Raw genomic sequence first — 27,947 nt, 5'->3', positions numbered from 1 at the left:
TGGGTAGTGTCGAGGGTGTGGGTATTTAGTGTAGAGCCATAGAAGGAGAAAAAAATTAAAAAAATAAAATAATAATAAAATATTATTTTTAAAAAGTAATTTTTAAAAATGCATAGATGGGTGCGGAGGAAGTTTTTTTTAAAAAACTACTACAAGCCATAATATTTTTTGAATGAAAATTTATATTTATATTATTTTGTTATGAAAAATGACATATACATAATTTTATTATTTTAATTTATATGATAATGATTACAATAAAATATAAAAATATAAATTAAATATATAAATTAACTAGTGACTTTCAATATTTTACATAACTAAAAAGTCGTTCTATCATAAAGTTGCCCTACGATAGGGCGACTTATAGAATTGCTCTATTTTAAAGTGACTTACTAGTTGTTGCCTCCACCTTTCATATGGCATAAATTTTTTCTTATTTTTTTATTTTTAAATATTTTTTTTATTTTTTAATATTTTTTTTCTTTTGTGCTCTTTTGGCTAAGTAATTTTAAAAATAAAATTTTATTATTTTTTAAAAATTTTCCTTCTTCCTTCCTTCCACGTATTTTTTTAAATTATCATTTAAAATTAATATTTTATAATTATTTTTTTAAATTTTTTAAAAATAATATTTTATCATTATTTTAAAAATCTATTTTTTATTACATGTATTTTATTATCCTTCCTTCCATGTATTTTATTATTTTATTTATTTTTTTCTTATTTTTCTTATTTTTAAGCATTTTTTAATATTATTTTTTTAAAAAAAATATTTTATCATTATTTTAAAAATCTATTTTTTCTTCTTTCTCTTTTATTTCCAAATAGATTTTTAAAATAATAATAAATTATTAATTTTAAAAAATATTTTTTATTTTTCAAAAATAATTTTTAAAATCTATTTTTATTACAAAAAATATTCTATTTTAAAATTTTTAATAATTTTTTATTATTTTACTATTTTTGTTATTTTCTTCCATGTATCTTTTATTATTATTATTTTTTTCTCTTCCTTCTCCTTCCCCTCATGCCACACCCCGGTAAACCCACACCCTACACTTTTTGCGGCTGCCTCCATCACCGCCCTCATCCACCCCACTGTGAACCTGCACCCCACCCCTCATGGCCCCCCACACTGCCCCCTGGCCACACTTACTACTTGCCAGCTACCCGTGCTGCCCTCTGGCCGCCTGCATAGCTCCCCAACTGCCCGCGCTACCTCCTAGCCACTCGCATCGCCCCCCTGGCCGCTGCTCCACACCTTTGGCACCGCGCTCCGACCCCTCGACAGCCCGCACCACCCCCGGCCACACACGGCTTCGCCGCCCTCCCCAGTGCGGCCCGTCAATGTGCACCCAGCATGGAGGAGAGGAGCATGCGAATCTAACGAAATCGACGGCCCAAATGGTGATTTCTTTGAAATCGCCAACCTAAGCCCAGCTCGTCAGATGAGGTGTTGGATGGGGGATTTCACTGAAATCCCCATTTGGGCGTGTGATTTCATTAAAATCGCCATTTGGAGGAAAATCGCCGGCTCAAGTGGTGATTCATTGAAATCAGGTGATTCACTGAAATCACCGGCCCAAATGGCGATTTCAATAAAATCGCATGCCCAAGTGGCGATTTCCACCACATCTGGCCAGCTGGGCTTGATGGCGATTTCATACGTAGATGGTAAATTACTGTATTTGTTTTTTAAATAACTAGAAGTTATATAAGTATATCATTAACATTAAATTTTAGCTTCCATAATAAACAATCAGCATAAAAAAAAAAAAAATTTCAACGATAAAATAAATAGAGGACAAATTTCTGTGGATATTTGAAATAATTAATATAAAAAAATTTAAAATTTAAAATTATTCAACTATAAAAAAATTTTATTAAAATCAAGAGACAATCAACCATTTAATCTTCTGCTTGTCTGCCTCAATTTCCGCACCACAAAGCTTGCCTTGAAAACTCTTGGGGCCGCAAAGCAACCTGTCGGCCGCTTGGATTTTTTTTTTTTTTTAAAGTTGTGGGTCTCACATGAAAGAATTTCTTTATTATTTTATTATTTTTTATTTTCAAAAGTGCAGTCGTTCGGAACTTATTTTTGATTTTCACGTCAAGATTGTGATGTCTCTTTTTACGAATTGTTTCATTATTTTTATTTATTAATTATTTGAATAGATAATAAAAATTATTATTATTTTATGATATTTTATTTAATTGTATAAAAAAATAATATTATTGCTTGTTGAATACATTGCAAAGTATCTAGTAGCAATAGTAAGATAATCTTGATAAAAAACCTGGCATTGCTCATTAGTTTTTCATTAGCAACTTCTTTTTAATATGCTTTTTCCCACTGCTGTCTAAAACTGCAAACCCAGTGTATTTTGCCGTTGTTTGCCTCAAACTCCCCAACCGTGGTGTTATGACTTTTTTTTTTTTTTTTTTCTTTTGCAATAATTTCCTCCACTTAGTTGGGAAAGAATATGATGATGAAGAAGAAGATAGAGGAGTAAAGAGATGACAACAATGTGCTGACAATTTTATAGTAAGATGGAAACTAGTTTGCTAACTTTATATGTTTTACTTGAAAGACAATTGCATGTAAAGATTTGTTAATGCCAATTGAACCTCCAACAGGTTGTTTGCTGTGGTAACCAACCCACCCTGTCCATGAAGCCAAGAAATCATTGAATACCAAGCTCAGTCATATTGGCTCTGCACTCCTCAATTATGCACTACAGCACCTCGGCTGTTGCATCTATAAATCCCAGAGTACTTCAATTGGATTCATACTCCAAATGGAGCAGGGCTCTGGTTGCTTAAGAAGTTAAGACTGGATCTATCAGGTGAAGGGTAAAAGAGCGGATAAGCTACAGCAATAGAGGTGGTACCTGCCTGCGTGTTTGGTACAAGCACACCTGATCATGAAGGTTGTCTTTATTCTTCTCCCTTGGCTTCTTCCGCTGGTGCATATGGACTAATTCCATATAAAAAATTTAAGTAGTTGTTGAAGTGTCTCTTTCGCTCCCTTGAATAGTGCAATGGTTGTTATTAGTTAGTGCCAAAAAAAATGATCGTTATTGATTAGGTATCGCTTTTGCATTGTGTATATAGGAATATCTATATAGACATCTGAATACCATTTTGATTGCCATGATCATGCCAATGCTTCCCCTTTGGAAGATGGGATAAAATTTTTAGATGAGCCTCAACATACCCGTATTCTGCTTTGGATAGGTTCCCACCACTGCGAATCAAAATAGCTTTTCGCCCGATCGAAAAATCAAAATATATTGAGGATATGTTTAGTTGAGAGGAGTTGGTTTTGAAATGAAAATAAAAATAAATGATTTTTATTTTAATTATTTAGTTGGAAGGAATTTTTTTTTTATTTTCACTCGAAAAAAGAATGGAAATGTCCAATTCTCTCAAATCTAATCTTTACTTTCTTTTGATATTCAAAATTTATTTTGATTCTGATTTCACTTTCTGACGATGAATCAAAAGTGTTGGAAGATGAAAATTTTGATTTTTATTCTAATTTTAATTTCAATCGCAAACCAAAAGCACTGGAAGATCATTCAACCAAATAATAAAAAATCAAAACTACACGTAAATTGGGATCTCATGAAAACTTTGCCAGTCATTTTATCACTTGGCTTCTTTATTCAAGATAGGAAAGCCATAGGACAGAAATGTCTAATGGATGTACTAAGGATGATCGTAAATCTAAGAAGTTAGAAAATTATGTAAACTCTGTTTCCCTCTTTCCTCCTCAACCGGCCATTATAGTTTCAACGACTCAGGTGGAAGATGGATTCAGATGAGGCAGAGAAGGAACGAGAGACGGTGGGGTGATTAGAAATGCTGTTGCCGATGTGCGATGCCTGCGAAAAGAAAATCTTAGGGCAAAAAACAGCAAGAGAAAGGTAAACTATTCTAGCTGCTAGGGTTAGGTTTTGCGGATTGGGCTCCATTTTAACTTAATGTTTGTGAAATTAATAGCAGGTTTACTGATTTATTGACTGTTGATGATATAGAAAATTGCGTGCATATTCACTTTAAAGTGTTGTTTTTTTGCCTTATATATTTTTTTTTTCTTTTCATCCTACGGATTCTATTTTTCATTTTTTTTTATTTACCGATCCCTAGTCAAGGCCAAAATTTGTGAAACAAGAAGCTTCATCATATAATTTTTCACCAACTCCATGCAAGTTTGCTCGTCTTTTGTTTTTCTCTTTTTTCTATTTTGTTCTTTCCTCTGCAATTCAAGAACTGCCCTTCATCATTGCATATGCCTGATTTTCAATGAATACCATTGAAAAAATCTCGAATCTTTTGCTTGCTTTACTTCCAATATTGTCAATGTAGCCTTCTTATAGAGGTTCAATAGACCATAAATTTCGCAAGGTAATTCAAATAGAGAACAATGGATCTGTCTCACTAAAAATGGCCTATGGTAAAGCATAAAATCCAACTTTTGACAACATCATGATAAGCTAACATAATATATTTCTTTCTGAGCCCCCGAGTTTATTATAATAAAAATAATTAAATGATGAGTGAGCTAATTTATGGAAGTGAGCTAGTTAGAAAATGAGCTAATAATAAAATAAACAGTTTACCACAGTAATACCATGATATGATGAGGTTGGTTAAACTAGCGGTGGCTAATTTATGGCCGAAGATGTTTTCTTATTCATCCTCCATATGCTATTCCATAATTGTGTTCAAACTCTTCAACTCTGTTTGTTCTCAAATATCAAACAACTGATTGTCATGCTATGATACCCTTATTGCCCCATTTATAGTTGATGGGCATTAAAGAAATTAATAGAAATGAGAGAAAATGAAAGAAAAATATTGGAAGTCGAAATGTAGTCTGAGGGCTGGCACAACGAGATAAAATGTAGATATCACAAACCGAGAAATATTTACTAATGTCAAAATATCCGTTACCAAGACCAAGGCTAGCTTTTCATGATAGCTTGGATGTGCAATATCTAAGATAAATGAATACCACAATCAAGAAACTGAAACCTACTGACTGACTTTCATGACTCTAAGGGTAAAAGGTGCCAAATGTACTGCATACACGTTGAATGTTAAGTTTCTCTAAAGAGATGCTTTCTAGCATCCAATTTGCACCCTTTGAAAAAAGTTTTTCATGAGATTTTGATGCACAAGTATTTCATGATGAACTACCCAGTTCATTTTCATCTTCGGTGGTCATTCTACTGGTTGATTCTCCTGTACTTTCACTCCACTGAGTTGAACTTGTGGCATATGAGGTCATGTATTGAAATGGATTCAGGGGTGCAGCAATTTCCTCTTCTTCCTCCAACATTCTCACAACATTGCTCATTGAGGGTCTTGCTACTGGATGATACTGGACACACCACAATGCTACTCTGCACATTCTTTCTGCCTTCTCTTGGTATTTTGCTTCAATACCTGAAAGTGATATTACATTCTCCAATTGCCTTTGCTCATACTTCTCCCAAACCCATTTTGGGTACCACTCTTGGCTCTCACCCTGTTTGAAATCTAGGTTCCTTCTCCTCCCCACGATCTCAAACAAAAGCATACCGAAGCTATAAACATCACATTTATGGGTCACAGGCAATGGCATCCAAAGCTCTGGAGCAGCATAGCCAGGAGTTCCTCTGGCTCCTGTGAGCGTGACATGAGTGTTCTCTCTATCACAGTGCTTTGCCAATCCAAAGTCAGAAACCTTTGGGCGGAAATTTGCATTGAGAAGAATGTTACTAGGCTTTATGTCATAGTGTACTATCTTCTGTTCACACTCCTCATGTAGGTATCTAATTCCCTTGGCTGTCCCAATTGCAATCTCATGTAGCTTTCCCCACTCAATCCTGTTATTCTCATCAAATAGGTATCGATCAAGTGACCCATTCTCCATATACTCATATACCAGTGCCTTCACTGTTGGATCAAGACAGAACCCATAGAGCCTCACCAGATTGATGTGATAGGTTCTGCCAATAGTGCCAATTTCTGCCATGAATTGTTCCTCAGCTCTCTTATCCAAAGTTCCATGAAGGACCTTAACTGCTACCTGCAACCCATTGGGAAACTGGCCCTTGTATACTACTCCAAAACCACCTGACCCTAGTTTATTAGCATAGTTATGAGTGAAACTTATTAGATGCTGGGGGGTAAATCTCATGGGCTTCTCTTTCATGATGTCATTAAGGAACCTATCAATTGTTTCCATTTCAACGTTCAAAGCCACACTATAGCTTGAAAAATATGGTGAAGTTGCAGTATTGCTGCTGGAAATTTGCCCCTGAGCGGCGTTACATTGTGCTTTTGACTTCTGAATACATCTTATGATCAGAATGGCTATCACAATTATTACTGCACCTCCGACAACTAGTGCAGCTGTGAAAATTGAAGGGAATTTGGCAGTATCAGATTTCAATAATTAGAGAGTTGCATCTAGAATAAGAGAGTTGGCTTACTGATGGCGACAATAACATCCCCAGCACTGATTTTATCCGAGCTTGATGACTGCATGCTACTCGGAGAACTTGACATCTGACATGGAAAACACAAAGTGAAGGTAAGTGATGCAGAATCTTGAGGGCAAAAAAGCCAACTCTACATGTTCTTCAGTCTTCCCCTATTTCATGACTATGCAATGGTTTTGTCATCCAAGAGATCCACATAGTTATATCAAAATAGGCCCTTCCTACCCAAATCTTTAACTTAATGCATCTCAATGGCTTGATTTTTGTGATCATTCAACATTTATTTTCATGACTGTTTTTTGAGAGCATATAACAGAGAAGGCACAATTATATTTACTCCTTCACTTACATATTTGAATTTTTTTTGCTCTTAAGTAATTAACCGAAGTAATGAGAGCAAAGCCATCTACAGGAATAGCTCTTAAGTAATTAACCGAAGTAATGAGAGCAAAGCCATCTACAGGAATAGTTCCAAGCGACTCTCCCACTTGAGAGCTGCTTTATCATGACAACTTTTGTTGGTTTCTTCAGTTGTTAGGCTTCAATATTTGTGTAAATGCTGGTTGTACGCATGTTATAGCGAAAGCTACTTGCTTTGTTATTCTTTAAAGATCAGCTCCATGAATTGCCATTCTTTTGTCATTTATATCTTCCTGGAACCCCAATTGAATTGTATGTTAGTTCTGTCAATTGCAACTTCTGTGAAAGTTTTGATTCCCTTGTTATTGAGTAAAAGAACACGTCTGGAAATTATTAATGGATGTTCTTTGTGAAGTGGAATCCATCGCTGGTATTTAAGATAAATTTGGGTTTCCCTTCAGTTTTTTACCCTTTATTATTAAGCAAATTTGTATTTTCTGTACTTTGTATCCTTGCTAGAAGAATTTGTGAATCCTTACTATATTTTGAGATTGCTTTGTGAGGCGCCACCTGGTTGACTTGGTAAAGGGACTGGGTATTGGATACCATCTCCTACTTCTCCAAAGGGAAGAATACATATGCTTATATAGTTTTGCTTGGATAATCTCACACCAATGGTCTTGGAAATTACTTTGGTTGGTTGATTTTCTCTACCATTGCCTAATCAATTGGGGTATGAGTAGCTAATGATGAAGAACACTACGGTGGTATAGAAATGGGAAATTAATGGATTTATGATGGGAGGATGATAAGAACTATTTTCATGGGCTGCTACATGTTTGGTCAAAGATCGCAAATTTGGAGGAAAACCGAGGAATTGTTTCTTTTAATGATGTTTGGAACCAAGTCTCTAGAAGGTATCTAATATACAAAACGCTAGCAGTCCCTTAATCCAAGTCAAAACTAGATCCGCCATCCTTCAGTTATCTTAAAGTGTCATTGCTGCTATAGTTTTGAAATAACTCCAAAGTGATCAGGTTGGTGTATCAGTTGACACTCCTGTTAGATTCTTCAGGTGAAGATAATCTAGGTGAACAATGAAAGAGAGAGTGAGCAATGGCATGAGGATGATACTTGCCTTTCTTTAGCGCTGCCACGCAGATGTGCCTTCTTCCTCTTCCTCTGCTTCGTCCTTAGGTTGGCCGAAGCCAGAATTTCTGATCTGATTCAATGGATATTATATATAAGAGAAGTTGCTGAGGCATCTCTTTCTCTATTAAATTATGTATCGATCAGTTTAGGACCAGATACGCAGGACGATATGAGTTCTGCCAATAAGGCCTATCGACCTGGTCGGAGCTTGTCCCAACTGAAGTAGTCCATAACTACTCTTTGTTGTTAAAAAGTCCGTTTGTTGTAAAACTTTCCACCATCCATTATAACTACACATGGATTGCATGAGTAATTCCGTTTTGTAGTATTTTTTATATAAGATATCTATGAGCTCTCCTTCTGTGTGGACAGATTCAAATCCCATTTCTATCGTGGTATCAGAGCATAAACATGGCTAATTGTCTACTTCGATCTTGTGGCTCTCTCGCACCTATTCCTTTCTTCTCTTTTCTCCTTAATATTCTCATTCTTTCCTGCATCTACAATATTTCTCCAGTTCCAATCCTGAGTTTCGTACATGGCATATCAAGGATCAAATGGCAATAGGACTTGAATCATTTGATTCCTTTTTACCGACAAAAACCCATACTCGATAAAATTTATTATTTCGAGCACAAATTTTTCTGATCAAAATATATCTTGTCTTTATCACGAGTTATTTTTCTTGATTAACAATATTTGTAGTTTTGTCGATATTCGCAAGTTCTTCAATTTTCTTTTTTTCTTATAGAAGAAATAAGATGTTTAGATGGTATACTATTTGTATATGCTTATTAGAACTCTTTGGCTTCTTCTCTCTATGGCTAGGGATCCGATTGTGACTCTGATCGGTGATCTTGCCACATCGCATGAAGTCTGGATCTCACTTGCTGATATTTACGCTTTACAAATCTCGACTTGGGCTGTCAGTCTCAGACTTTAACTTCCGGCACTTGGATGTGGTTCTTGGATTGTCACGGAGTATCTCCAACAAGCAAAAATCCATTGGTAATATTCTAAATGCCATTAGTAAGTCATTATCATTTGAGGAGTATCAAACTAATATATTTCGTCCATTAGATCATGATTATGGACTTGCCACTACTCTCACCGGCCGTGTTGGCACGCTCATCCATGATAATCTTCGTGCTATACTTCTAACTCATGAAACACTATTGGAATTAAGGATGCAAATGGATTGGATCTGATCGGGCCATGATGACCCCAACTCGATCCAGTTTTTTGATTGGGTCTTGATATTAGATCCAGATCTAGTCCGATAGAAGATCGGATCGGATTGGATCGGGTCAAATTAACGATTAGATTTTTGATCCAACAGATCATTCGAGTCAGATCGTATATAACCTGATTCGAATCTATGAATTATGGATCTGATTTGGATCCAGATAGGATCTGGATCCGGTGACGAATCAATATATCCATTTCCCCTTGAAAGTCATACTTGCTCATATTACGGGTTCGGTTAGTATATCTAGCCCAAAACTAGAGACTGTTTCAACTTTAGGGCGGAGATAACGCGCCACAAAGCTTAGTGGGAACTGATAGAGACTGCAATATGCATTGAAGAGCAAGTTTACCCAAGGAAGGAACCATAGAGGTACATTCCGTTCCATGTTATCCTCCCTTGTCGTTTGATAAGCTACCGCTATCATTTCATTCTTAGCCCCATGTTCTTCATTGGCACTCATCAAGAAACAAATTTTCAAGCACACCAAACTTTTATTCTTCCGATCATAGCACTCAGAATCAGAAAATTTATCCAAGTAGAAGCTACCTTTTGTGGTATATTAAGCCCAATGTGAAAGCTATTTGTGACAGCATGACAAGGACTTGGATGGCTCTAATTTGTACACAACTATTAGACGTCTCGTGGCGTAAACAATGTGAGCTCATCCATTTATCCATTCACCAGATGATATCTGGATTGCACATCTTGTTTCAGAGATCCAACAATCTGGAGCCCCGCTTTTACCCTCTGTGGAAAGGAAATGGATAAGAAACTTATAACAGGGATATCCCCCATTGGTTGGCAAGTGGTAGATTTAGACTTAAGAATCCAAATCAGAACAAACTCATGGTCGGCTCTCCAAACAGAGGAGGGTTGAGGGATTTATGGATGGTTTGGGCCCAATATTTAGTTCGGGTAGGATTGGATCGTTGAATATAAGATCTAAATCAATCCATAAAACCAAGTGAGCCGGGTTGAGTTGGGTCCAAATTCAGTAAATTCAAACTTGATACGGAAAATAGAATGGATCTAATTTTAAAACTAGGCTCCGACCCATGGGTCTTTTAACATGGATTGGATTAGGTCTAAATGGATCAGGCCATGGGTCATCCTGATCAATTTACAGACTTAGCTGAAATTAAATAATATGGACACAAGGCTCTTGCCCACACCCTTAGCAAATCTGGCTGTTCAAAAATAAGCAGCCTCAACAACCTCATGATCAGCTGGCCTCACTTCAGTCCACGTACAACACTTTCTCTACAAGGCACTTTCATGCTGATTTGAGGAATAATTGAAATTGCCGAATCAATCAAAAATGTGGTACCAATGTTCGGATTGTTCGTTGTTAACTGTGGCAAGAATGGTTATGTTGCTGCGACGTGTTATCAAAGATTTGATCATGCTTTTCAGTCTCATTGAACTCCTCCACAGGCTCAAATTGCGATTGTTCCTTCAGCATCTCAAGTGGTCGGCGATTACAAATAGATTCTTGACTTTGGGGCCACAGATCATATGAATGACTGCAGACATGGCAAATCATTCTCTCAACCCATGCTCCGAGCAGGTTACAATTGGTGATGTCATAGGTTTGTCTGTCACACATAAAGGCCGCATTACCCTACACATACCTTCCCATTCTACTTATCTTTCCAATGTCTTGGGTGTTCCCTCCATTGCCAAAAATTTATTGTTCATCTCTACAGTCACCGGAGGTAACGACTGCTTCCTTGAGTTTCACCTCACTTGTTTTTGGTGAGGGACAAGGACACCAGAACCTCACTTCTCAAAGGCTTGCTTAAAGATGGAGTTTATCATTTTTCCAATAAAGATGTCACCAATTTGAAGCTGTGGCCTTTTTGACATCTCCTCTTTATCACTTTGGTATTTTTGTCTCGATCATATAGTGCTTTCTACTGTTTGTAAACCTCTCTATGATTTCTCTATTTTCTTTCGTGATGATATTAATGAAAGTCTATTTGGATAGTTGGACCCAAAATTTTATAGAAGTCATGAGTTTGGATTAATAAGAATTCTTTGTCTACCATCCCTGATAGAGAAAAAAATATACCATTTCATCCGATTAAGCCACGTAGCACAATTAATAATGGAATAGATATTTAATGCAACTCAATTTTTTTTTAAAAAAAATTCTAACAAAAATGTCCTTTCCTTCCAAGACACAGGAAGTCATAATAATCAATAGCATATTATATAAAAATATAAAAAGTCATATATATTATTCAGGATGTCATAGAATAAAAAAAGAAGATTACTATTACTTTCTGATGCCTTATATGATTTTTCATGAATCCTATGACATCCCGAATAATATTATGACATATTGTGCTTGGTATGAGATCCTATGTTAGTAATATTATTTCTCGATAATTGTTGTCAAATATGGGCAAAATAGAATAAAAGAAGAAAAAAAGTATTTTAGTTAGAAAAAATTGGAAAAAAAAAAAAACTAAGCTACATTAAATACCTACTCCATTATTAATTACGCTGCGTGGCCTAATCGGATGAAGCGATATGTATATTTTCTATCGACAACGATGGACAAAGAATTTCTCTTGAGCCAATACAGCCATAAGGAATTGATTGGCTAGATATGTTTACACAAATGCAGAATACTTTTGGAGTAGATTGGCCCAAATCCCACAAGGAGAAAAAGGCCTCCTACTTCCGGAGTATTTTGAATTTGTGTAAATATAGCCTAGCTAAACTTGATTTGAATGATTGTATTGGCCCAAAGCTGCGATTCTATAAGATTTTGGGGAGGGCTTGAGGGGCTTTGCACTCCTCAAAGCCATCAATTTTCTTTTCTTTTATCTGCTTCTTCTTCCTCCGCTCTACTACAATTAATAGTACTGATATTTGGAGGCCATCTCATGTTACTTCACATTTGAATAATTATCACTTCTTGGATGATTACCCGGCATACCCATGGTTCTATCCATTATGCACTCGTTCCGATGTGTTTATGTATTTCACATTTTTCGATTGCATGTTGAAAATATTCTTGTAACTGAAATCAAATTTATTCAAACTAATGGGCACGTGAGTTTTTTTCACATACATTTCAAAATGAACTGCAAAGCAATGGAATTGGCCATCGTATTTTATGTCCTCACACCCCTAATGAAATGGTGCAACCGAATGTAAATATCATCATATTGTTGAAATGGGTCTTGCATTAATTACACAAGCTCACATTCCAATTCGTTTTGGAGACTTTACCTTTGAAACGGCAATTTTTATTACTAATCAACTGCCTAACAAAAATCTCATTTTTTTTATCTCCTTAGGAAACCCTCTTTCACTCTAACACTAACGACACCATGTCTAGGACCTTCAGTTGTCTTTGTTTCTCTTATTTACGTCCTCATATGTCTCTAAAACTTGAAACTCGCTTTGGCCCATGAATGTTCCTTGGGTATCCCTCTAGTTGTAAAGCTTACTATGGTTATTCTCATTATTCAAGTCGCATTTTTATCTCTCACAATGTTGCATTTGATGAAGCATTTTTCCATTTGCTACAGGCTGGTTCATCTTCCATGCACCTCTCTACCCTTGACCCCTTGCCTTCTCCAAACCATGGTGACAACACCTGTGCTCTTCCCACTATCCCTCTTTTGCCATTTGCTATTTGCCATACTCCTATTTCATGTGACACTTCTATAGCTTCAAGCAATGCCCCTCATACTAAGTTTTTACCAGCAAAATGATCTGCCAACTGAACTAGGTTCTAATGAGAGATTACTTATATTGATGGTTGCTCCTGACTCTGGGCCTTCATCTCCACCTTTAGCTCAACCCACCAGCCCACCTTCCTCAGTGCCATGTGATTCTTCTCCGGCTCCTACGATTCCACATCTTGCTGCTCCACTCTCAAATGACCCCACTGCTTCCAGTGCTGCATCTGCTAATACTTATGCCATGGTCACACACTCAAAGGATGGTGCTATTCTCCAATGCCACTACTCTACTAAGCATCCTATAGTATTGGTGGCTTATGCATTTGATGTGGAACCAACATGCTTTACACATGCCAATAAAGACTTATGGTGGCAACAAGCTACGGCTGAAGAATATGATGCTGTCATGGGTAATGGCACTTAGCCTCTCTCTCTCTCTTATTTTGGTGATACTGATCCACTTGCACCTTAGCTGTGGCCATGCTGAATTGACTCTAGAGAAAAATGTCCATATACAAATCCATTTGTATGTTGAAGGCTTAATCAAGACAAGATTGTATTCTTGATGATTTCATTAATAGGAACAATATACTAGTTTTTTTTTTTTTTTCTGAATATTGAGTAAATTATGTGCGTCACTCTCATCCTGGATAGGACACCGATCTAGACCAGCCCAACATAAACCTAAACAAGTTAACTCGTTATGCCTGCCCCAGCCCAGCTAAAATGACCCAAGTAACCTGAAATTTTATTTTATTTTTTTTTTGGTACAAGCGGTAGATCACACGAACCCGAGATTTTTTTTAATTGAACCAATCTTACCAAACCAAGTGCTCACTAGGCTGCTCATGGAACAACCATCAAGCCGTCGAGATAACGCTTGTCGTCATCACCTACGCATTCGTCCGCAATCCATCAAGCATCGTGCGGTCCTGATCCAACGTCCTACAAGCCGTGGGATTGGGCTCCTCACGAACCGCCTCGCTGCCCGCAGACCACCCCGCTATATATATACAAAGGGTTGTTCCTCCGGATCAGGGTTGTCCCTAGATTCCCCTTCCCGCATCCCTTTGGAGACTACGTCGAACGAGGAGGAGATTAATCGAAGAGGAAGAGGTAGGAGATCGGGATCGAGATGCCGGTTCTGACGTGCAACGCGTGCAACAAGGAGTTCCACGACGAGGTGGAGCAGAAGCTCCATTACCGATCCGAATGGCACCGCTACAACCTCAAGAGAAAGGTAAGTAAATCCATACATCCTTACTGCTAGGGCTAGGGTTTGGTATCTTTCGATTCGCTGCGGTCGGCGCTCTGGATGTTATAAATTTCTCCTTGTCTTATCGGGTTAGAGTTTTGGGTCTGTTTCCGGCTCTTATTCAATTAGGGTTGTTCTTTATGTCTTATATGCGAATTAAGTGGGTGTGGATTGATTTCCGGTTGACATTTCTGTTTTCTTCTCCCCTCATAACGAGTAAGCTACTACTGTCAGAACGTTGATGGTGTGAGCTTTTGATTCGTTAAATTTGTGTTTTACCTCCTTAAGAAAGAGGGTGTTTGGCATATCAAAAGGCCCGTTGCATAATTTAGCGTTTTCCGGCTTCAAATATCTAAAATTGCTATATTTTCTGAAAAGCAAAGTTATCAAGATAGTCACTTGTGGACTCAGATATGAATGTTATGTGGTGTCATGGTTCTGACGAATGTGAAAAATATCGATATATGTTTCTATCAACTGAATTGACGAGTTGTTTTGGGTTTAGACTAGACTTTTGTTTTGCATTAAGGGAAACCCTAAAAATAGAAGGGGAGAAAAGGAACATTACATCTTTAACTGGATCATATGCTTGTTGGATCAAATCAAAGTCAACATAATCATTGTGTCGGTCCCTCTAGAATGATAGTTTATAGTTAATGTTTATGAATATTGAATTGAAAATCTGTAAGAATCACTGCTCTTTGGAAGTAACTTTTAGTTTTTTGTGACATTGCCTGCTTGTAAACTAGTGTCTCTACAGTAAGAATGATATGCATCAGACATATTTAAGAACCACAACATGACAGCATGCCCAGCAATATAAACCTCCAAGAAGTGGATCTTCCTCAAAGATTTCCTCTATAGAAGCTAGAGCGAGGGAAGAGAGAGGCAAGACCCTAGAGAAGTTCGCCGGCTGCGGGTCTTCGAAGAGGACTGCAGCAAAGCCAGTGAACGGGGTGGGGTGGCAGAGGGGCCCGGTGCCATTGCCACATGAGCGGTTTAACATAATTTGTGATATTCAGCCGCTTCAAGCCTCACGCAATTGAGACTTCCGAGAATGGAAAAAAGAAAGGAAATACCCAACACAACTTCCCAACCATTGTCTAAGCTTCCCTGTTCGGCTGCTCCAAGCAGCCCACCCGATTAGACTCCAAGGGACGCGAAAATAGAGGAAACATGGGGAAACATAGAAAAATCAACAAAAACAGAGGAAAGATGGAAAAAAAATTAAGGATAATATCTGATCTCTTTTTTTTCCCACTTTTTTTTTTCTTTTCAGTTCGTTATCTTTTTCAAAGATCTATGGGAAAGGAGAGCACTTGAAAGAGATTAGAGGGGTTTCTTAGGTTCCCATCCCATGCATCGCATGGGATTATAAACTAGTTAAACCTAACATCAAAACATGTTCTAATCATTTGCAGCAGCTTTATAAAGCCACATCCGTCAATGTTCCAAGGTTTGCCTTACCATCTTATCACATGATTGGCCAAATCCTTTTTCTCAGCTTTCATTAGCTTTAATTTGGGTCTTTCCATTTTGCTAAATATTTTGACACATTTGTACTTATTGGAGCCTTGTGAAATTTTGGTTGTATATGCTTATTTTATCTTGATTGAATTTCCATCACTTTGTAGTCAATGGATAACTCTGACCTTTTTGGTTTATGGCACATGCAATTTATGTCCCATTTATCTTTGTTATAATATGATCTATTTATTGGTGAATATATAGTCATATGAGAATGTGAGTCTTATTCTCTATTTTATAGAATTGGCTCACACGCCACCAACAACTCAATTAGAAACATGATTTCACCACTCAATGCACTAACCAAATCAAGAAACCGATTCAAAAAGATTGACACACGAAAGCGAGATAATGAGCACCAGCAGATTTGTATAGACCCCCTTCCACAGGGAAATCTCAACTAGAGAGGATAAGGTAATTAACCATAAGGGGTATCCTTATTTCTCAACCAAATAGATTATATGCAATGTCTGCCCAGTGAGCTTGTGAAAAGTTCCCCTGATGAACAACCATGTGGGGTGCAAAACTTCGATGTGTGGGTTATAGTGTGATATAGGTTATTAGCTAAAGCTAGCTTGATGACTTGCTCTCTTTCTTCAAGCTCTGCATTCTCCAGCCTCTATTTAGGGTTAGCTCTCTTCTTTTGACATAACAATAGTAAAGGACGTGTTTTGCTTGTATTTAAGGTTCAAATGTTAATCCTCAATTTTCTCCTTAGCATTCTTGCTTAGGATACTAAGCATGGTCTTGTCTGCAGCCTCAGCTTGACTGGAGGGTTGCAAAAATTTTTAAGGTCTGTTTGGATATATAGGATTGGGCTGAAAATCCTATAGGAATTGGATCTATTTGCCCATCTGGCTTGCATTTTCAATCAAACCCAGCCCAAATCCTGACCTTTTGGCTGCATTTTCCTCCAGGATTTGGGTTGGGTGGTGTTTGGTTGAAACAAGGCTATGATTAAATGAACAGTTCAATCCATGAATCCTATGGGATTCCAGTCCAATCCTATAGGAACATCCAAACATGCCCTTAGTAATCCCAAACTCTGGTTGCATATATTCTCCCGGCTTGGGTACCATTATCTAAGACCATAGATAAGGAAGGCCGATTCAGTCTAGAAGCATCTTTTGACTTCATGGAGAGAATGTGCAATGAAATGATAGAGAAAGTGAATTTTGGAGTTTTGCCATTCAACTCCCAGCATGGATCTTCATGTTCTGCAATTTGATGATCAAATACAAAGGGAATTATTTTTTTAAAAAAAATCCAGTATGGCAGCTTTATGACCATGATATTACTCCATATAATTGAGGTAAATATAAATGTACATGGTATTTTTTAAGTTATGCTTTCATGAATTTTTGATTGCATATTGCATATTGCATTGCATAAATTCAAAATTATGAACAGTAGAGATGTACAGCTAACCATGAATGAGAAATTAGAGATGAGTGTAACCATAAATTACAGATGTATACTCATGAAATTAAGCTATTGCCTAATTGTGTTGTTCTGAATAGGTGAATGCGTGCAATGGGAAGGGTGATTTTGAAGTGAGGGTGTCTGTTGAAAATGGAATATTTGCCCTGAATGAAGTTTGTGAAATGGGTTAGAACCTTTTGAGGAATAGCATGCCCATGGATCATACAGATTGATGGAATGGGTTGTGTATACCGAGCTTGTTTTACATCTGAGTGAATTCTTTTTGTGAATTTAATGGTTATTGTTAGCATCTTCTATGATAAGCTGAAGAACTTTGCCTGCTATTCTTAAGTTTGTCCTAGAGGATATTGGATCAAGGTACATATGTTTACATCTACATCTTTGAGGCCATTTGCTCTGACTGTTACATTCGTGGAATAATTGGCCTTTTTCAGTTCTCAGTTTTGCAGACCTGCTGACATTTTACTGGCACTACAGTGTACATAGATTCTTTGTTTCATGCCGAGAGTTCCAAGGTCCCTGCTACTATATATGAGTGGGGATCCTTTTCTTGATTTTCCCCCTCTTCTTTATGCTTAGCATGTTGCTTTTTTGCTTGACTTGCAAGTTTAGGATATCTTCAGGGGTGTCATGACAATTGGAGCACTCATCTTTCTTTAGATATTAAATCTGTTACCAGGGCTACAGAACACTATAACTGAACTTCTCATTCTGTTCAGTTTTCTTATATCTTGCATAAGTTATCTGCCAGCACTGTAAAATGCATGAGATAGATAGGTTTTTGAGTTGAGGAGCAGAGATATCACTTGCAAAATTTTGTTTCGAATACCTTTTGATTATCTGAGGCTGCTATTGTGGTGTGACTGATGAAGAATGTTTTCTTCATGTCAGGTTATTGTTATTGCTAATCATTAGCTTCTACAGTCTGATAGTGAAGTATGTTGCCAAATTGCACTTTTTTAGATCTTTGAACTTCATTTTGCTATCAGCAGCTTTCTTATTTGTCCAGCTGCTTTCTACAGCCCTTCAACTGAAGTATTGTATAGCTGAAACTGCATGTTATTATATTATTATTATTATTATTTAGGATCCTTGTTTAGGCTACGTCATCTAGCCTTGTATTACATTTAATGTAAGATTCAAACCTCTGTGTTTTAGTTTTTGTTCATAATGGGAGTGAAGACATCATCTGACTGGTTAAGGAAGGATGGGGTGCTTGGTTGATACATTCCTTACATGATACTATGATATTTAATATTTATAGGTTGAATTGTTTTATTTTGGAAGCCCTTGATTATCATGTTCTTTTGCAGTTATTCTTGTTTAATGATTGTATGGGAGGGCTTCAATTTGCTTTTCTTACAATCTTATTGGTTATCTAATAAAGAAAAACGTCATCATAAATAAACTGTTTATTTGCATCAGGTAGCGGGAGTCCCAGGGGTGACGGAAGCATTATTTCAGGCTAGGCAGTCAGCCCTGGCTGAAGAGAGAAACAAGTTGAGTGCAACCCCCATGTTGTATAGTTGTGCTCTTTGTGGGAAGGAGTATAGGAGTTCCAAAGCTCATGCTCAGCATCTGAAATCACGAGTTCATGCTATGAAAGCTTCTCAAGAATCAGATCCTGCCATTGCAGGAATTACTATAATCAAGCCAATTACAGGGCGCATGCAAAACAAATCAACATTGCCAAGCCAGTCCTCTGCTGTAAGAGAAATTGATGGTGAAGAAAGTGAAGAGAGTGATGATGAATGGGTGGAGGTCGATCCAGATGATGAGTTGGAAATGGCATCTGAATCTCTGACTAATCTGCATGTACATGAACAGAGTTCTGGCTCTGGTGTTGACCAATCTGATGACATGGATGAATTTGAAGACTTGGACCCTTCATGCTGTTTTGTCTGTGACCAAAAGCATCATGACATAGAAAGCTGCATGGTTCACATGCATAAGCAGCATGGATTTTTCATACCTGATGTCGAGTATCTGAAGGACCCTAAGGGCCTTCTTACATATGTTGGTCTTAAGGTGATGAGGAGGCTTGCATCTTTTGAATGTTGTACTTTGGAGATCTTGCTTCTGAAATCTTGCTGACTGAAACCTCCGATTGCTTCTTTTTGCTCCGCAGGTGAAAAGGGACTTCATGTGTTTATATTGCAATGAGAGATGCCATCCTTTTCAAAGCTTGGAAGCTGTAAGGAAGCACATGATAGCCAAAGGTCATTGCAAATTACGATATGGAGATGGAGGTGATGACGATGATGGGGACTTGGAAGATTTCTATGATTATGGCAGCAGGTTATCCTCAAAACTTCTTGATTTTTAGTTTCTAAACAAGTATGGAATCATCTGTTGATAGTATTTCTACTTTTCCGTCATCAGTTGTAGGCAAGTTAACTATTCTCATAGATTTGGATTGTTAACATCGTATGTTGTGAGGGTTGGCATCAAGCTGTAAATAATGGAGGGGGCAGATTGGATTGGATATGGATCAGATCATGGATCCTAAGATCCTTGTTGATTCCTTCCAAAAATACTAAAAATATAAAGGGATGTGAACATTGTAAAAGATTTGGATTGTAAGCATCAATTTTTTTAGGATCGGGATCGAGTTGTAAATCATGGTGGGGCAGATTGGATCATATCTGGATCAGATCATAGACCCCACGATTCTTGCTGATTTCTTATAAAAATATTAAAATTATAAAGGTATATGAAAGTTGTAAAATTGAGACAATCATAAAGTAGATGAATGAAAATGGAAAGTAATATATGTAAAAGGTCTAGTTTCCATCGTGATAATCTTAAATATAGCATGTCTAGTAAGACAAACATCATGTCTGGTTTTTAAAGATGAACCACACTAGCATTCAGAATTTATCAATGCAGTATCTTTTCAGGAAGCAATTTTTATTATTTTTAATCAGATTTAGCAAATGATTGTAGAATTGTAAAGGTTTTTTGTCCTTTTAATGCTACAAACTTGAATATCTCTTTTTCTTTACTTTCTATAGTTAAATACCCTTATAGGCTTGCTAATTTTCTGCGTTTAGTGTTAGTGACAGATGAGTAATTGTAAATGCTATATAGTCAAATTTAAGTTTGAGGAAATGGGCTTTCACATGGTTTAATTGAATAAGATGATCAAGTTTGATCTTATATTCCTAGAGATTATATAATCCATACAGATACTAATTTCATGGTCCTAACCGATTCTTATCCAAAGATAAGATTCAGATAGTTTAGCACCAGTTTGATAGGGATCATAAGATCCAGATGAAAGGTCAGATGTGACCTAGGTAGCATTTGTGGAGTAGATGTCTATAGACCTTTATTGTTGACCGTGCTTTAAGGGAGATGTCACTCATGAAAGTCATTTTATTTTGAGATGTCACTCATGAAAGTCATTTTATTTCAAGATGTCACTCATGATGGTGCTAATTGGGTGGTGCCTCATGATTTGGATTATACAGGGGCATGTCTGGAGCATAAAGCTTATCTTTGTTCTTGGCAGTACCAAAGTCGCTTTTTAAACCTCTGCCCTCAGTCCCTCTAGTCTCTCCCTTTTCCTTTAATTGAGCATATGCATTTCATGTGCCCAAAAAAGGAGACAAGGAATTCAATTACATTGATAAATGATTTTGCTTTTTGTTTGGATAATTTCAAAATTTTGTGCTGTTCTGACTGTGTAGAATGGTTATGGTTTTCTTTTGATAGCTATTTGGATGCGGATGGTAAGCAGTTGGTGGCTGCAAATGATATGGCTAATAGTGTTGAGCTTGGAATGGGAGGATCTGAGCTTATTGTAACACGGAGGACTGATAGCGGGGTTCTTGTTCGAACTTTTGGATCTCGGGAGTTTCTGCGTTACTACCGCCAGAAGCCACGACCTTCTCCCGCAAGAGATGTTGCTCTAGCGATTTCATTAGCTTCAAGGTATGTGACCCCTCATTTTTATTAAAATTATCATGGAAAATTGCATGTCGTCGGCAGCCTATTTTCTAAGGGATCAAATGGTGTTTGTGAATCTCTCTGCATGTAATCCACAACCCACTGTTAATGACTCAAATTCTTTTTTTCCTTCATGTTTGTTTGTTGTTTTGGGGGTTGCAATATAATATATACATCTGGATTGAACATGAACCATGCATGGTTGAAGGACTGGGATTTTCCTTGGTCAGTTCCTAGTGGCTCTGATGTTCCCAATGAGTCACATCACAGAAACTATCATATTATTAATTGGCTCTGTAGGTGTCATGACTGAAAGTTACTAATAATACTTTAAGTAAATCAAAAATGTTACGTGAGACCTGTAGTTTTGGAGTTATTATAAATCTCATTTTGATTTAGTCGCAGCTGTAAACAGTTATCTCCTGTCTTTTAGGTATCGAAGTCTGGGATTGGCAACGGTGCAGTCAAAAGAGAAGATTGTGAGGATGAAAGTTTTAAGGCAGATGAATCGGAATGGGGTAGAGGTGATGCGCTCAAAAATTGGAATGAAGAGTAATGTTATCAGAAATCTTCCAAAGAATGTCCCGTATTAGCCCTGTTGCAGAGTTCTCGACCTGTAACAACAGGTCTGTTCATCTAGTATAAAGTAGAATGGTGTGTGGTAAAAGCGGTGTATGGTTAGTGAATGAGATTACCATATATAAATTTAATCAGGCTGGTCTGACCGGTGGCTGGTTATTTATGCATTCTACTTGGAACATGGTCGCAGGATGTTGTTCTCGTTTCACAGCACTTTGTTTTGTTATTAAAATGATTTTTGTATGTTCAAATTCTTGATTGCTTTTTTGACATCAGTGCAAGTAGGGTATACCCCATAAGATGTTGGGGCACTTATGTTGTCCCTTTTTGTTTAATTAGCTATATTTTGAAGTTGGATGGTCATAGGAAATGATGGAAAGAACTTGTTTAACCTAAAATGGAGGTTTTCGTGCTGTCACTGTTTATTTACTAGCAAGTCTTGTTGGATGTTGCAAGACTAAAATGATTGTGAAGATTAATTACATCTGAGAAGTACCGAAACTTTGCAATCAGGGCTTGTATGTTGTTTAGGGCAAAATAAGCTAATTCTGACTGGTTGCAAAATTGCGGGAGATCAAAGGCAAACGAGGGTTGGCATCGATTCATTTCTGCAGGTTTGGTGAATGCTGGGTGCGTGAAGAAAGTCCGTGAAACGTGTTCGCTTGTTGCCATCTGGGTTCCGTGATATTTGGTTGCGTTTATGTATGTACTAACTTAAACGTGACTTACCTCTGCTGTGTCTTTTTTGTTTTGTTTTGTCTTTTTTTTTTTTTTTTTTTTTTTTTTTTGGCTAATGAAAATTGCTTAAGCGGCCATTTGGTACAAGGCGTGGACCAGGGGGGCCTTGCCTCCTTGGGCAGCCAGTTGGTAAGGGTTTGGCTTAAACGATCACAATTCCTTGCCCAATAAAGGTAAAAGCTTACACTGGTATTGAAGTTACAGATGATTTTGATATCTTTTCAACTTTTATAGATAATTTTACAACTAAGTGGAACACTTTGTCTGCTGATGGTTATCCTAGCCTTCCTCACACAGCTTTCGGAAGTTGATAACATGCCTTTGATCTCACCGGTTTAGGAAAAAGATCTTTATGATGTGGTGTTTAGTTTGGACTTTGATAAATCTCCTGGGTGATGGTTTTTCTTTTATATTCTTCAAATTCTTTTGATCTATTATTAAAGCTGGCTTGCTTGATGCATTTCGGTGGTTTTTCTTCTATATTCTTCAAATTCTTTTGGTCTATGATTAGGGCTGGCTTGCTTGATGTACTTCGAAATATTCTTAAATCTTAGGTTATGCCTGGATGATTGGAAGATGACTTACATTACTTTGCTTCCAAAGAATGCCAATCTCTTGGAGTTAAAAGAATTTCACCCAATCAGATGACTTACATTACTTTGCTTCCAAAGAGTGCCAATCTCTTGGAGTTAAAAGAATTTCACCCAATCAGCCTTTGTAATTCTGTTTATAAAATGGTTGCTAAATTGTTTGTTAGCAGAATGCAGTTGTTCCTGCCCATGCTTATTTCAGAATGGCAAGGAGCTTTTGTTTGAGAGAGACGTATATCAAATAATATTCTTTTACTATAGGAGATTTTTTACTCTTTAGATCTTGCTTTTAAGAAGGCAGCTTTTATTGTGGCTAAAATTGACGTAGAGCATGCCTATGATAAGATCAAATGGGACTACTTATTTGCTATTCTCCAGCAGTTTGCTGTTCATCTTATTTTTATTGGTTGGATTTCTATGTGTGTGGTCAAACCAAGTTTTGCGGTCCTTGTTAATGGCATTCCATCATTTTGGTTCCACTCATCCTTAGGTCTTTAACAGGGATGTCCACTATGCACATTTCTTTTTGTTTTATGTTCAAATATGCTGTCTAAGATGCTTAATGTGGCTCTCTGAAGGGTCTATCAACCAACTTCATCGAGCCCCAGGATCTCCCATGTCATGTTTGCTGATGACTTAGTCACGTTCTTAAGAGCTACTATTCAAAATGCTTCTAATCTCTATCGGATCTTAGCTTCATTTTGTGATCAATCTGGTCAACAAATCAATATTCAGAAATCACATTTGATCTTTAGCCCATCTACCGAAAGAAATGTTAGAAGAGACATTATGAATCAATTTTATATTGGGATCAAGACTGAAATCTTAAATTATCTGGAGGTACCTATAGGTGGAAAGAAGTTGACAATATCAGACTATAATTTTGTTCTAAAAAAATTAATGGTGAAGGTGGCCGGCTGAAAATAAAAGATGCTCTCACAAGTTGGTCTCTCACAAGTTGGTCATTTATCTCTTATTCATTCGGTTCTTTCATGGATTCTTCCGTACCTATTATCTTATTGTGCCATCCCTATTGGAATTATTGATAAAATCTAGAAATTATTTAAATCTTTTTTCTGGGGTCATGAGATTGGCAATCGTGGTCACCATTTGCTATTTTGGGAAAAGATTTGTAAGTCGAAGAAGGTAGGTAGATTGGGCCTGCTTGATTTGCATTTAAGACGATCTACTCTTATGGCCACTTTAGCCGCTATAGTCATCTTATCACCCAACTCTCTTTAAATGAAGGGGGTCAATGCAAAATAAAGATTTCCAGGGAGATGGGATGATTATAAGGCTCCTAAAAAGACTTCATCCATCTAACATCTTATATCTAAATCTGCATGGGCAATTCAACATTCCCTCCAATGGCATCTGTATGTATGATGGTTCTAAAGTTAAAGTCCCGAAAGATGTTTGGATTTCCAATCAACCTTTTAATAAATCACCTACCTATCTCAACTTGAGTGCATCTCTTGAAGGCAAAGCTGTAGCAAATCTTATGACTGAATTTGGCACTTGGGACTAGCAACTTCTTTCTAAGTATTGCTTTCTTGAATTGATTTTCCAAATTTCTCTCCCACCTCTTTTCCATCATATTTCAGAGGATTGCTATACTTGGTATAATTCTGGTTCTTTTTCAAGTTGCCTCTAGAAGCCATCCGATCAGTGGTGGCCAAATTTCACGATCCTAATCTTATTGTTGAGAGCGACTCTCTTACGGTTATTCATTGGATCACTCAAAAGTAAGTTTTGCCTTCATCGATTCTTGAGAACGACTCTCTTACGGTTATTCATTGGATCACTCAAAAGTAAGTTTTGTCTTCATCGATACCAATGCTGATACAGATTCCTTGGCTCCTCTCCTCATTTCTGCATTTCCAAGCTCAACATGCTCTTCATAAAGGGAATGTTTGTGCTGATTTTCTAGCTGGCTTAGCTCAAGATATCCTTTTTATTGACAACTCCCCGATCCATCCAAACTTTGCCTTGTTGCTTGAACCCGATGCATGAGGGACCCTCTACTTCAGGCCTATGATGTTTCTCTTTTTTCCTCTGACTCCGTTTCATTTTCTGTTCTTTATAAACTTTACCAAAATAAAAAATAAAAAAAAAAGAAAGTTAAAGGCTTACACCAGCATAACTAGAGGTCGAAAGGCTGGTGTAACCAACATGACCCAAAAAATCCTAACCAGGAGATTACGGAGGATGTGGAGATCCTCATCCGTGTTTCATGAGCTGAGAGGCGCCCTTCTTTTCTTTATTCGGCAACCTCGCCGGCTCCGGAGAAGAAGAACAAAGAACAAGTGCCAATGCCTATTAGCATTGGGGAAGGAAGCCAAAATCTGTACTCTGACCTACTTGCCTTTAGTCATCCAGTGGTACTGGTGAAAGAAAAGTCAAGGCGTTTTAATATTGCACCGAAGGGGGAGAGAATCTGCCGACCTGCATAGTTCTTGGTTGCTAAAAACCATTCAAAAAAGAGAAAAAAAAGAAAAGAAAAAGAAAACCAGCTCCTTAGAACAGGAAAACTGGTTTAGAACCAAAAGTTCATGATGTTATTTTAGTCTTTGGATGAGATCCAAGCATCAATAATTTGAAAAACAAAAGAAAAAACGATCTATACTTTTTGGAATAAAAATATTTGTCACTCATGGTGTCTTCTGATGGTAGTATAAACGCGGAATGGAGTTAGTCTTGTGGGAGCATAAGCGGTCCAGATATGCAACTCTACCTTTTCTGGTGGAATAGTTTTATCATCAAATAAGTGCAAAACTTATTTTTCTTGACTCCTTTTCAGTCTTTATTTACTTTTCATTCCACAAAAAAAAAGTAGAAGATAATCTTGTTTTCTGATAGAATTTAAATATGCTATTAAATTCGATGCACTTTATTCTTTTCACACTTATCTCTTTAACCAACCACTAAAATCTTCTTATTCCCTAATCTACATTTCTCCGGAGTACAGGGTATAATTTTTTCTCACCCGATATTTTATTCTGCAACGTTGCGTAACTTCACAAAATAATTAGAATTGGACCATAATAGACACATTTAGGAATATTTTGCTTTTACTTTTCCCGTGAGTTATAACTTATAACCCTACGTCCTACCTGATACCCCTACGCCTCAATCTAAACTTGGGTTCCCGAACAAACTGAGCCACTGCTTATGAAATCAGGAATTATTTGGGCATCAAATGGGAACCGTTGGCTACTTAATACCATCCTTCTTGGAATTCGGCAAAATTGAAGCTTTACCCATCTTGTATTGACGGCCAGGTTTGGCATCATGTCTGCATCGCACGCCAATTCAATCCGGTGATTGCTTGGAAATTAATTTATAATTATTATGCTGGCTTCGTGCTTTCCACGCTTGTAAATTTTTAGTTTAAATTTTGGTAACAAGCATCACATGTTCTTCACCCCTGAAATTTATAAGAGACAAGCTATTCTCTATCCAAAAGAAAAGGGTACCGTTATTGATCCCCACCAATTCTTATATCCCATGTGGCACTTGCTATACAAGAATAGAGGAGAAATTATATCTTACACTATATACATCAAGTAGCCGTATATATCATCAATTATAATCATTTATTTTCATAGCAACACTCGGAGATGTATGCTTGATGGATAGGACTTATAAAAATGAGCAGCTACGACCGATTGTATGTATGGCCACATGATGTATATAATATAGAATATAATTATTCGAAACGGAATGGGATTATGCACTTTATTATGTTTCAAAATTTTTTCTTCAATATTTAAAAAAAAAATAGCCATCTTTTAAAAATTAATATGACCAACCAAGTGGATGTTCTAGGTAATAGGTATTTTTTGCTGGGCGTTGGGAGTGGGGAGTATTTTGTAATGCTTGATAGCCGTGGAATACCATTTTAGCGATAGTTTTTTTATTTTGGTTGGATGTTAGGTTATGCTAGTCATTGATTATACTTATCTTGATACCTACTCTGTTCGCATTGGATCATTGGTTGTTACAATCGCTAATGGTTAAGATGATAAGGCCACCGAGCCATTAAATCTTCGTGCATAGAATACATTATTGAGACGGCTGGGCCGGTCATTCTATCGCATGATGTCAGATGATTATTTATATGGGAAGAAAAAGTGGAGAAGAAACAAAACCGAACGGTCTTCTTCGTGTGCTCTTCTTGTCACATTGTGATGTCCATGATTCGCCCATTCTCTTTTTTTCTTTTTCTTCTTTTTCTTTTATAAAAGATTGGTGGCATATGTACTTGATCTTAGAGAAGGGAATGCTTTCCCATTTGCAAAATTTCTATGGAATATTCTTAGCACTTATATTCCCATCTTTTTTACTTGATCTCCCCTTCTCGTTAATATCTCGTGATCCTCGCAAGATGCCCCTACTCTTGGAGAAATTATTACATGCACTGGGTGCAAGTGAACCGAGGCAAATCTCATAGTATATGCACGGTGGATGGATGGCGTGCAATTGAGAATTGATAAAATACAAGGGTTGCATAGCATGTTATTCACCATAAAATTTGATGCGGTCCAATTACACCTGATGCATGCAATATGAAGACCAACTCTTTGACTGCTAAAGATGGATTAAACTATTGATAGATAGAGCATAAATCTTTTATGCTCGGAGCATCATGGAGTATTGGACAACTATGGATAGTTGCCTCCGAGAAAGAAGTCATCTAAAACAAAGTAATCCACAAATATATGCTATGTCACACATGATGCATATTATTTGATGACCATATCTATTTTTTAATAGTAATCATCCAAAATTGCACAGTATTCTAAAGTGTGCAAGCTACATCATAGAAGATCTTAAGTGTTGGTGAGTGTTGTGTGCAAGCTACATCATAGAAAGACCTTAAGTGTTGATGGAGAAAAACTTGCT

The 27,947-nt window shown here is 37.1% G+C and overlaps 2 protein-coding genes and 1 long non-coding RNA gene across 3 annotated transcripts; 2 read left to right on the top strand and 1 right to left on the bottom strand.

The window, feature by feature from the left end:
* The first annotated feature begins 3,102 nt into the window (after nt 1–3,102).
* LOC140853812 (uncharacterized) lies at nt 3,103–13,360 on the top strand. Its single transcript, XR_012136916.1, has 3 exons — nt 3,103–3,932; nt 8,838–9,017; nt 12,804–13,360. It is a non-coding gene; the product is annotated as an uncharacterized lncRNA (long non-coding RNA).
* On the bottom strand, nt 4,895–8,163 carry LOC105039647 (rust resistance kinase Lr10). The gene is made up of 3 exons (XM_010915863.4): nt 7,996–8,163; nt 6,489–6,564; nt 4,895–6,408 (listed from the first exon to the last, which is right to left on the bottom strand). The coding sequence occupies exons 2-3, from the start codon at nt 6,562–6,564 to the stop codon at nt 5,195–5,197; spliced, it is 1,290 nt and encodes a 429-aa protein (XP_010914165.1). The 5' UTR covers nt 7,996–8,163; the 3' UTR covers nt 4,895–5,194.
* A 609-nt stretch (nt 13,361–13,969) lies between the features above and the next one.
* On the top strand, nt 13,970–21,965 carry LOC105039646 (cytoplasmic 60S subunit biogenesis factor REI1 homolog 2). Its single transcript, XM_010915862.4, has 5 exons — nt 13,970–14,199; nt 18,610–19,212; nt 19,313–19,482; nt 20,902–21,120; nt 21,569–21,965. The coding sequence occupies exons 1-5, from the start codon at nt 14,095–14,097 to the stop codon at nt 21,726–21,728; spliced, it is 1,257 nt and encodes a 418-aa protein (XP_010914164.1). The 5' UTR covers nt 13,970–14,094; the 3' UTR covers nt 21,729–21,965.
* The last annotated feature ends 5,982 nt before the right edge of the window (nt 21,966–27,947 follow it).

This window comes from Elaeis guineensis, chromosome 1 (genome assembly GCF_000442705.2).
Source record: "Elaeis guineensis isolate ETL-2024a chromosome 1, EG11, whole genome shotgun sequence".
NCBI lineage: Eukaryota > Viridiplantae > Streptophyta > Magnoliopsida > Arecales > Arecaceae > Elaeis > Elaeis guineensis.
The sequence above is the reverse complement of the archived record's forward strand: the minus strand, read 5'-3'. Positions and strand labels throughout refer to the sequence as shown.

What these genes read in the sequence shown, in the direction of transcription:
- LOC105039646 (XM_010915862.4), top strand. Translation starts at nt 14,095, where the DNA reads ATGCCGGTTCTGACGTGCAACGCGTGCAACAAGGAGTTCCACGACGAG. An exon ending in GCTACAACCTCAAGAGAAAG is followed by an intron (nt 14,200 to 18,609) that starts GTAAGTAAATCC and finishes TATTTGCATCAG; the next exon opens with GTAGCGGGAGTCCCAGGGGT. An exon ending in GCGATTTCATTAGCTTCAAG is followed by an intron (nt 21,121 to 21,568) that starts GTATGTGACCCC and finishes CCTGTCTTTTAG; the next exon opens with GTATCGAAGTCTGGGATTGG.
- LOC105039647 (XM_010915863.4), bottom strand. Translation starts at nt 6,564, where the DNA reads ATGTCAAGTTCTCCGAGTAGCATGCAGTCATCAAGCTCGGATAAAATC. An exon ending in GGATGTTATTGTCGCCATCA is followed by an intron (nt 6,409 to 6,488) that starts GTAAGCCAACTC and finishes CAATTTTCACAG; the next exon opens with CTGCACTAGTTGTCGGAGGT.